Source organism: Mastigoproctus giganteus, chromosome 9, assembly GCF_048544385.1.
Source record: "Mastigoproctus giganteus isolate SK-2022 chromosome 9, ASM4854438v1, whole genome shotgun sequence".
Classification (NCBI taxonomy): domain Eukaryota; kingdom Metazoa; phylum Arthropoda; class Arachnida; order Uropygi; family Thelyphonidae; genus Mastigoproctus; species Mastigoproctus giganteus.
In genome coordinates, this window is record NC_143583.1 from 55,315,477 (window position 1) to 55,327,592 (window position 12,116).

At 34.8% G+C, this 12,116-nt stretch overlaps 1 protein-coding gene across 1 annotated transcript in view; it reads right to left on the reverse strand.

Moving 5' to 3' along the window:
- The window catches only part of LOC150080254 (amine oxidase [flavin-containing]-like), a 173,354-nt gene that overhangs the window by 85,838 nt on the left and 75,400 nt on the right, over window positions 1-12,116 (reverse strand). Inside the window, exons 5-6 of the mRNA XM_090381580.1 lie at window positions 6,732-6,823; window positions 3,307-3,448 (exon numbers count right to left, since the gene is read on the reverse strand). Coding sequence (XP_090237706.1) covers window positions 3,307-3,448; window positions 6,732-6,823 — 234 coding nt within the window. The remainder of the gene's footprint in view (window positions 1-3,306; window positions 3,449-6,731; window positions 6,824-12,116) is intronic.

Genomic DNA, 12,116 nt, shown 5'->3' on the forward strand with positions numbered 1-12,116 from the left:
AATTGTAGATGAAGAAGATGGAAATGAAGAAAACAACTTACCATTATCCAAATGGTTGCTATGTAACAACGTTGTAAGTACAGGTGAAACAGATAACATCGATGAGTCGATGTTATCTGTTTGTATGAGTTGATGATTACTTACAACTTATTATCTACAGAGTGACTTTGTAGAATCTGTGCTCAACAAAGACAATAACAACGATTGTGATGATGATAATTGAAAGTGAATCAAAATCAGTGTCGACAATCTCACAAGCTCAAGGTGCAATGGACACATTAGTCAATTTTTTTGAAGGAACTGAGGAAAATAATGAAACTTAACACTTTGAGTGTTTTGAGGGGAAACTTAAAAAATATCAAAGTGAAATCTTTAAAACAAACATCAATTTTAAGATTCATATGTAAAGACTAATTGAAATAGTGTTTATTATTAAATAGTACTGTTTTTAATTACAGAGAAATAAATTGTGCTTAGTATTATGGGTATGGTATTAAAATTACAGACAAATAAATTGTTTAATATCAAGTGTACTGCAGTTTATTCAAGCATATCAATACAAATATGTAGGTATATACTTATATTAATTTTTTTTCCTAACATTTTAGTTTTTTGAATCAATCTTTTTAGCATGTTATTGAGAATTTAAAAAAAATAGGAGATAGATTTAACTCATCACTGATATAAAGTGTTCATTGTTTAATGACCCCGGGGGTTTCTCCATCTCTACTATCACTGATATAGCGAGCAACGGTTATAATGAGGAAATTTTGTCAGTCCTGTGATGCTCATTATAACCAAGTTCGACTGTACTTGGATATTTCAAGAAAGCTTTTAATACTGTTGCACAAAAAATGGATAAATGGATAGTTAAGTGGGAGAAGACAAAGTGGTTATTAAGGGACTGCTTTTCATGGACAAATGCTATCAGCGGTATCTCCTAGAGTTCAGTGCTGTGTCCATTCTTGTTGTCTATATTTATTGATAAAGGTATCATCATCAGCCAATTTTCAATTCACTGCAGGATGAAGGCCTCTCCAGCAACTTTCTAGTTCCTTCTGTTTTGTGCAATGGCCATCCATTTACTGCCCACAAATTTCATGATTTTCATCTGTCCATCTCCATTGCTGTATTCCAGGTTTTCTTTTAGCTCCTCTCAGGTACCATTCTGTTATTTTCCTAGTCCATCTGTCATCATGTCTTTGAGCTGTGTCCTGCCCAAGTTCATTTCAGTTCTTTAGTTTTGATAAGAATGTCCTTTATCTGTGTTTGTTGACTAGCATTAGCATTAGTAGAGGCATATGATGCAAGAAAGCAAGCTTATTCAGCATCAGCCAAAAAAAAAAAAAAAACACACCACTCCCATTTCACCCCTCCGTTTGTTCGAAATACCTATCCAGTTGAGCCTTAAATTTTTTAGGCTATCAACTTCAACAACAAGTGATGGAAGTCGGTTCCACCAACCAACCACCCGCTGGCCAAAGGCAAATTTCCGCACATCTATCCGACATCTGTCCTTCCTAAATTTGAATTTATGCCCTCTGAGGTGATTATTCTGAGCAAGATGAAGAATCCCATTGGCATTGAGCATGCTCAAATCATTCAAAGCCTTATACACCTCTATCAGATCACCTTGCCGGTGCCTAGTCTCCAGACTCTGTAATTTGCAAAACTTAAGCCTTTCTTCGTAAGAGCAACCCTTTGTTCCATTCACTAATCTTGTTGCCCTTCTCTGCACCCGTTCCAGCAGCTCTACATCCTTCTTGAAATGAGGCCACCAGACCTGTATACAGTACTCAAGATGTGGCCTAACCATTGCCTTATACAAGGGAATAATCACTTCCTTATCCCTGCTAGAAATCCGTGTGGTTCTCTTCTTATCCCACAGTGATTTCTAATATAATTCTTTCCATTCTTCACTGTGTAGTTTTCAACTTCTCTTCCATTCTTTTAGTGAGTGCCTTGACTTAAGTCCCCATCATGACTTATGGAAGTTTCACTTCCATAAGTCATGGTGGGGAGTATACATTGATTCATTATTTTGCATTTCAGACAAATTGGAATATTGGGGTTACTATATTTCCTGAATGCTATCCATCCAAGATTTATCCTTCTCTTGACTTCTAGTCATTTACCATTATTACAGCTAATGACTTGTTCCAGGTAAATATACAAATCCACATTTTAAATTACTGCTCCTTCAGTGATTATATCCCTTTATGTAGCATTTTTTTTCATCATTGCTTTTGTTTTAGTCATATTCATCTTTAGTCTGAAATCCTTACTAATTCTGCATAACTGATTAAGATTTTCTTCTAATTCTTTGGGATTGTGGCTTATGATGACAATGTCATTAGTTAGTTAGTTATTTGGTTTTTAGGAGCATTAGTAACTAAGGCCATATTGCTCCACTGACAATGTCATCTCCAAATCTTAAATAGTTTAGGTACTCTCCATTCACACTGACTCTTTTTCTGCAACAAGTCCAATCTTCTGAAAGCTTCCTCAAGGGCAGCAGTAAAAAACTTCAGAGATATTGTGTCTCCTTATCAAACTCCTTTCTCAATTTTAAAATTGCTACAGATGATGGTATATCAAACTTAATGTGTAAGTTTGCAAATGATACAAACGTTGGCAGGGTGGTTAATAACAGTAATCAGGGTAAGCTGCCGCAACAAGGTTTGAAAAAAATTAGGCAGATGGGCTGAAAAATAAAAGTTGAAGTTTAACATCAACAAATACAAGGCACTACATCCGAGTAGCAGTATCCTAGAATAACATGCTATACTTGGGATAGAGAAAAATGAAAAAAGACCTGGAGTTAATTGTGCAGACATATATGAAGTTCTCTGAGCAATACAGACAGGCTGCTAGGATGGCTCGTGGGAGTTTGTCAATGATACACAGGAACTTCACAGAAATAAGATTATTATCCCATTGTCCAAGGCAATGGTTAAGCCTCAATATTGAGTACTGCATACAGGTCTGAATACCTCACCTTAGGAAGGATGAGGATCTGCTGGAATGTGTGCAGAGAAGGGCAATAAAACTGGTGAAGAAAACAAAAGCTGATCTTAACAAGAAAAGCTTCAGTTCTACAAACTGCAGGCAGGTGGTTGGTTGTTGGAACAAACTTCCATCTGTTGTTGCGAAAGTAGATAGTCTGAATAAATTGGAGGAAGAACTAGAGAAATTACTGGAGGGGATGGAGAGGGTTTTTTTTTTTTTTTTTTTTGATTGATGCCTTTGTAAGCTTGTTTTCCTGCATATTACTAATAATAAATAAGCAGATAAAAATGTACTTACCTGACCACCATTGGTAGTCGAAAATATTCTTTTTACTCCTCCGCATTGTTTAAAATACCATAAAAACCACAGGAGTGATACTTCATGGGGCTCAGTACCAATAGCTGCATTGACAGATAATTTCATCATGGAACGAGCAGTGCTAAACATTAAAAAATAATAATTTTTATGAACATAAAAAATTAAAAGATTTGTAACTCTAAATCTTAGTTTCTTTTAATGAATACTACAGTATCAATGTATTCAATCCATTTGGCCAATTGACATCTATGAAAACATGTGTATGTTTGCAAATGTAATGATATATACATGATACTGTAAGAATCAAATTATTAACTCCAAAAAAGAACATTATAATCTGTTCTATGATTTAACAGGTTTATCTGATATAACAATTTCAGAATTAAATACATCATTTAACAACACAAAGGACTGAGTAAACTGAAATGATGCAATTCACACAAAATATCTAGGAACAGGAAATTTTGAATCTTTATAAATCTTTTTGAATCTGAAGTAACACAGCAATAATAATAAATGCAATACACTACAAATGATTCATCAAAAGATTTGTTTACAATAAATAAACTTGTTAAGAAAAAAATAATATTTCTTGACAATAAGATATACATCAAATAAAAGTTTTCCAAACAAATTTGTTATTGAACAAAAAAGGTGGGGGGGGGGAGGAATTTCTAATTTGCTGAATCATTAAGAATCAAAAATTTTCTTATTAAATATTTTAATTTTAAAATGAGATAACTTCTCCTGAATCTGAAATCAACACTAGCCAACAAATTATTAATTATATTCATTGTATGCATTTCTCCAAATCTATTCAGTATCTTAGGGCAAAACAATCCTTTAATTATGTGAAAAATTCCTTTGCTCATTCAACTCCTCAAAAATAATGTTCAAATTTTTCAAAATGATGTTTAACTTCAGTTTTTGAACTGGATAAAGGATTTTATATTTTAGCAAAAATCGCCTTCCCTTATTCAAGTCATTCCAGTATTTTTACTTCTTTTTTTCCCATTAAAAGTCTCAAAATCCTCCTAATTAAAGTTATTTATTATCCTTACTTCTGACAGATTTGTCATGCCCATAATTAAGTTGGGAGTACACTAATGCATAATATAAGATAACTTTTGTTATAAGATTTAACTTATTCTTAATATAGTAAAAAAGAGTATATGATATCGGTGTTTAGATACACCATAGATAACTCTTAAGAAACTACCAAGTAGTTGTTGGAGGCATCATTTGCTCTTTCTCATATTGTGCTCTGCCTTCACGACGAGTTGCCATGATATTGCACTACTTCGAATAAGTAACGCTTCACTGATAGAGAAGACTATTGTTACTTATTCTCAGTTGAGTACCACCACCCAGACAGCACTGTTTCATGGCTATTGGCCAATCATCAGTGGGTGGGCAGGTACCCTGGTATTGCAGACATGACGACCCAGTTGTGAAGTTAATCACACAATATAAGAGATGCCAATAGGTGTAGATGTCTGGGTGGTGGTACTCAACTGAGAATAAGTAACAATAGTCTTCTCTATCAGTGAAGCATTACTTATTCAAAGTAGTGCAATATCATGGCAACTCGTCGTGAAGGCAGAGCACAATATGAGAAAGAGCAAATGATGCCGCCAACAACTACTTTGTAGTTTCTTAAGAGTTATCTATGGTGTATCTAAACACCGATATCATATATAGATACCAAACTCTTAAAGTATTATGCCTTGTGCATTTATTTATTTTAAGTAAAAAAGAGTAGACATAAAATTTAATTTTTTTATACAAATTTGTGATATGAATTTCCCAACTAAGGTTGTAGTCAATCCATAACCCAAGGTAACAATGATTTGAAACTTCTTTCACAGTTTGACGTTTGCAATTCTGGAAATTCTGATCATGAAGGGATTCATGTTTATGTATTTTAATACAAGGATAACTATCTAGAATTTGATGAGGAGGTCTAATTACCAAAAATTGTTTTTTCAAAACTAAGTGCTAATTTATTATCATGTAGCCAACTCTGCAAATGAATACGGTCCTGCTATAGATCATGAGTCATAATTGTTTTGAGTTTTTTCCAACTGTATATAAGATTATATCATCTGCATAAACTTATAAAAGATCTCTTAATTACTTTGCATCACATCTGGTGAGTATGGGCTTGACACACCCAGGGTCATGAGCTGAATATCATCATTCTTTTCTTTCTTGGTGATTTCCTTCTCTCTTTTTATTCATGTCTTGCCATTTTTTCTCAAATATTTCAGTATAAAATTTTATTCTATCCTGTAAATGGTGGAAGAAGACATTCTGTAAGTCCTCCTTCACAAGTGATTTTAGTCGATTTTTTACTCTGTGAATATAGTGCAGAAGGTATTCCTTTGCATGGGTCCTTTGTTTTAGTGCACATTTTACTATGGATATGGTGGCTCTTTTGAACTCTTTTCTAAAATTTCTTTAGTTTGCTTGTATTTTTATTTGTGTGAATCAGAATAATTTGTGAACGTATGCATTTTTTGTTGGAAATACTTTATTAAAGTTACTTCATATAGGTTGAATATGTTCATGTAATGGGGAAGTTATATGCTTTTGAAATAGAACAATGGATTATTCACTGATGCATTTGTCTGCCACATTTTAGCAGCTATGAAACATCAAACGAATATACTTAGACATTGACATTGTATAAAAAACATTATGGGAATCTTGTTGTCCTAAAACTTTATACTAGAGATGTTGGAAAGACAACTTGTGTGATCAAGACCCGCTAATATTAGCAGGTCTCGATCACACAAGTTAGGCCTGACATAGCCGAGTGGTCAGGAGCACGAGTGCAGTAGCACATGCTCTTTGAGTGGACAAGGGTTCAAGCCCATGACTGCTATATACGATTAACATTTGTACTTATTGATTTATTGTAAACTCCAGTGACATGGTGGTTTTGCCAGAGTATAAACAAGAAAATTTTTTTTGTCTGTCCAACGTGTCTAGTACAAAGTTGAAACAATAGGATTCCCATAATGTTTTTTATTCTGAATTCCTAGTGAAAGATTTTCAACAGACAATGAAGAAAAATAACTACTGTATGAATATAGTAGTTATTAGTTCCTTTATAGTCTTCCTAGTCATATTCACATAGTAGTCATCTTTTCTTTATTCAGGCCTGATAACATTCCATAAGGAATCAGGAAATGTCATCAAATTATTAAGTAGGGTTTTGTGTTAGAGTAAACATGAAAGTACAATAATGGAATTTCTGTAACCTAAATCTTTAGCACAATATATTCTAAAAGTAAATCACTCAATCGACTAATATTTCTTTTTTTTAACAATAATTCTTCAAGAAATACCATATAATGTTCTCACAGTATATTAAAAAAATACTTATTCAATTTGTTTACTTAGTCCAGCAGTGCTTGTCAATAAAATCTTTGAAAGTCATTGCATCCCAGTCTTCAGCATGAGGAGCATCCCATGGAGCTTCATTTGGAATCTACACAGAAGAATTATAATATGAACTTTTACTGGCTTTGAAATATTTCTATTAAAAGATCTATCCCTTCTTTTTGAGAAAAAGAATTCATTCTCTTTTTTTTTCTTCAGACACTGAGATTGACAACTATATTCACATGACTATTATCATTTTATCAACTTTATATAAATATAGCATTGATAAATTAACAGTTGGCTGTAACAGAGTAGTTAGTTTGCAGATAGAGATCTCCACACATGTATTTTAATCCAGCGATACTACAAAATATATAGTCTACTCTTAATGGCAAGCAGTCATTCTGTCTGATAAACTTGTTAACTCATCTTGCAGGGAATCCATAAATTGCAAGAGGAATAATTATCAACTCCTGTTACAATATATGGCCGTCCTCAAGTATAAATAAAATAGAAAAATTATTTAATGTTAGATTTCAGCGCCACATTTTAACTTATTAGCATTAGCAGAGGCATATGATGCAAGAAAGCAAGTTTATATAGCATCAGCCAAAAAAAAAAAAAAAAACACCTCCCATTTCACCCATCCATTCACTCACTCCAAATGCTTGTCTAGTTCTGCCTTGAACTTATTTAAGTTGACTTCCACTACAACAGATAGAAGTTGGTTCCAACTATCAACCACCCGTTGGCTAAAGGAAAATTTCTGCACATCTATTCTACAATTGTCTTTTCTCAATTTGAATTTATATCCCCTCAGGTCAGTAATCTGAGCAATAGGTATGGAATGTCTCTGAGAGTTAGTCTATAACAGCAATGGCAAACCTTTTCCAGCTTGCATGTCAAATTAAATTCAAACAAAAATAATATTTTCTGATTGCCATAGAAACAAACTGCCTAAAATGAATAAATAATTTTCATTAATATTATAAAAAGCAAACAATATTTGAAATGTTCTAGTGAGAACTTTATTACTGCAAAATTTTGTGTACAGTTTTCATCACTAGATGTGGCTCATAAACCATAAAACAAATGTGTCTTCAAATTAAAAAAAATTTCTTTTTTAAAAATTATTTATGAGTAGCTACATTTGTAGAGCAATAATCCCAGAATAATTCATCAATTGTGGGGTACTACACTCAGGATAGTGGAAAATGAAAAAGAGAATTTCTGACACATCTAACAGCACAGTTACTGAGGGTAACTGTGCTGTCAGATGTGTCAGAAATTCTCTTATCAGTGCAGACAGGCAGCTGGGAGAGTTCATGGGGTTTTGTCAATGATATACAGAAACTCTACTAGCAGCAATAAGGAGGTAATTACCCCTTTGTACAAGGGTATGGTTAGGCCACATCTTGAGTATGTATACAGGTCTGAAGCCCTTACTTTAGAAAGGATATAGTTCTGTTTGAACAGTTGCAGAGAAGGGAAACTAGATTGGTGAAGGGAACAAAAGAGTCCTCTTACCAAGGAAGGCTTTAGTAGAAACAACTGAAGAGTAGGCACCTACAAGTTGATCTGATTGAGGTGTTTAAGGCATTGAATGGATTGAGTAAGCTTGATGTTGATGGCATCCTTCCTTTTCCTGAGACCACCACACACACAAGGTGTCTTCAAGTTGAGGAAGGATGGTTGCAGGACAGATCTATGTAAGTTTTCCTTCAGTCAGGAGGCAGTTGATTGTTGGAACAGGCTTTCATCTGATGTTGTTGAAGTGGGTACTTTTGTTTTTGTTTCGCTGATGCTATATGCATTTGTTTTCTTGCTTTTTTTGCCACTACTACTGCACTGATCATAACAGGTAAACAAAACTCTACACTATGTTCTTAATTATTTTATTAAAACATAAGAAATTTATGTAAATACCCTAAAACAGAGATCTCAGAATATAATTACTTTTATTAATTATTATTTTTAAAGATAGTTATTTTTTTTATGAAACACACACACACACACACACACACACACACACACACACACACACACACACACCCTAAGCACCGCAGTTATAGTGATCACATTTGCAAATTTAATTTTAATAAACAGAGATTCTAATAAGCAAAAATCAACAAATATTATCCAGAGGCTATAAAAAAATAGATATAAAGCACAAATTTACACTTCATTGCCAAAGTATTTATTACCAATTAAATGACGTAAAAATCAGTAGACTATTCCGATTTTTACTTTCCAAACAAAATAAAAATAAATTTATCCACAGGTTAGCAAAATAAAAATAAATTTATACTTACGTACATAGCTTAATTAATATACATATTAATTAAACATAACACTTTGTAATATGATTATAATTTAAAATAGTCACTTATTTTAGATTGCTTTATATTGTATAAGAGTCTATATTCATGATCACTTGTACCAGTTTCTTCCAACACTCTCTGCAGGATGACTATAGCTTCAAGAGTTTGCCGTTTTGTAACTGAAATTCATTCAGGTTCATCTTCATTTTCCTCCAAAATTATTTCATCTTCATTTTCCTTGGCAAAATTATCAGTAACATACTGGGCAATTTTTTCATCTGTTAAAGCTGTAGTAACTTATAGATCACCATCTATGTCCACCCAATCATTAAACTCCTGTTCACCCATGTCTTCAGGCTTTTCGACATGATCAGCATCATGACTTAGTTGCCCATCAAGAATAATTAATCCACATTTTGTGAAACAGTTGCTAATGCAGGTTTTGGAAACTTTATTCCAGGCACTTATTGTCATATGAAGTGCATCTAGAACAGTTATCTGCTTTGCGATATTGGATGATGTTCCCAAACCTTCATCCATAGACTGAATGATTCTTCGCCTCACATCCGATCTATAAAAGGTCTTAAAGGTTTTTATTATTCCCTGATCAAGAGGTTCAATCAGTGATATGATATCTGAAGGTAGAAAAACAAATTCAATATTTCTGAAAGTCAACTTTTGATGAGCTGAGCAGTTGTTCAAAACCAATGCAGTTTTTTGTTTTTCTTATCCAATTTCAAATCCCATTATGAAGATAATCTTCAAATAAAGAAGCTGTCATCCAAGCACTGGTATTATTGGCATATTCAATAAGCAGCTGTTTTATTCCTTTAAAACAGTTAGGCGATTTACTCTTGTCCATAACTAACAGCTTCATCTTGATTGTTCCCATCTTGCTGCATGTTAAAAGAACTGTAATTATTATTATCATTAGCCATATGGAGCAATGGAGCAAGGAAGCCTGAGGCATATGCTGCACCAGCCAAAAAAAAATTTAGTTACCCTGAGAGAGAGAGAGAGGGGTAGATTGTTTGTTATTTGGTTTTTAGGAGTATTAGCAACTAAGGCCATATTGCTCCGGGGATATGCGGTGGTCATTCCCTGACCTTTCCGCATCCTCCCTATTTGTTGGTGACGGGCTCGAACCCCGGTCTAATCAAGAAGTGTTTGCTAAGCACTGCTGCTCCTTCCCACCTGGCTAAGGAGGCGCCCAGAGAGAGAGAGGGATAGAAGGGAATAACCAAGAAAGAGAAGAAGAATGATGATATCAACAATCCTGTCCTTGATTTTCTTTCCTGCAGACGCAGAGGAATTTTTAAAAATCATGCAGTGGTCTGGGGTAGCCCTGTAGTACAACCCTGTTTCATCTATATTAAAAACGTCTTCAGGATTATAAGTGTTTAACATAGTTTGCCAAGAGGTTTTCAACCATTTTCATTCCATTCCATTTATTTGTACATACAATTATTACATATATATGCAATACTTACATGAAGATATATATACAATTTTATATACATTAACATTCTCATTACAAATATATAAGACATATTATATTTGACCTCCTGGTGCATTGCATACATGGATCCCAGAATCAAGGGTGGCTCCTAGGCAAAAGCCCATCTCCACCTAGTTCATCTGTTTTGGCGTAGAACCTCGACAAATCTGGCCTAAAAACATGTGCGAGGTATTTACAAATTGTTCCTTTGTAACCACATGTGCAATGTGGTTACAAAGGAACTGGATGCAAAAAATTATTTTGATATCATATATTTGGATTTCAGGAAAGCTTTTGACACTGTTGTGCATGGAAGACTATTGAACAAATTGGAGCAAAATGGTATTAAGGGTAAGTTGCTACATTGGATAAAAGGATGGTTAAGTGGGAGAAGACAGAGGGAGGTAATCGATGGGTGCTGCTCTTCGTGGACTAATGTTATTAGTGGAGTCCCACAGGGTTCGGTGTTGGGTCCACTGTTGTTTTGTATATTTATCAATCATATTTATGAAGGTATATCAGGCTTAGTGTCAAAGTTTGCAGATGATACAAAGGTTGACAGGGTTGTTAATGACAGTAATGGTAGTGTGATACTGCAACAGGATCTAGATAATTTGGACAGATGAGCTAAGAAGTGGCAACTGAAGTTTAACCTTGACAAATGCAAAGTACTGCATATGGGTAGAAGTAACCCGAGAGAAAAGTACCAACTGTGTGGTACTACACTTAAGGTGGTAAAAAATGAAAAAGACTTGGGAGTAATTGTGCAGTCAGATATGAAGTTTTCTGAGCAATGCAGACAGGCTGCCAGGGCAGGTCGGCGCATTAAACTCCCATAACAACAACAACCAGGGCAGGTCATGAGGTTTTGCCAATGATATATAGGAATTTTGCTAGCAGGGAAAAGGAGGTGATTGTCCCTCTGTATAAGGCAATGGTCAGGCCACGCCTTGAGTCCTACGTACAGGTCTGGAGGCCTCATTTTAGGAAGGATGTCGATTTGCTTGAGCGTGTATAGAGAAGGGCAACAAGATTGGTGAGGGGAATGAAGGGATCCTCTTACCAAGAGAGGTTTAAGTTCTGCAAATTTCAGTGGCTGGAGACTAGGCACCTGCATGGTGATCTAGCCAGGTGGGAAGGAGCAGCAGTGCGTAGCACACGCTTCTTGATTAGACCGGGGTTCGAGCCCGTCACCACCAAATACGGAGGATGCGGAAAGGTCAGGAAATGACCACCGCATATCCCGGAGCAATATGGCCTTAGTTGCTAATGCTCCTAAAAACCAAACAACAACAACAACAACAGCATGGTGATCTGATTGAGGTGTATAAGGCCTTGAACGGGTTGAGCACACTGAATTCTCATGGGATCCTTCCACTTGTTCAGATTACGAACCTAAAGGGGCATAAATTCAAATTAAGAAAAGAATAGATGTGTGGAAATTTGCCTTTAGCCAGCAGGTGGTTAATTGCTGGAACAAACTTCCATCTGTCATTGTGGAAGTTGATAGGTTAAATAAATTTAAGGAGGAACTGGACAGGCATTTGGAGGGAATGGCGTGATTTTTTTTTTTTTTGGCT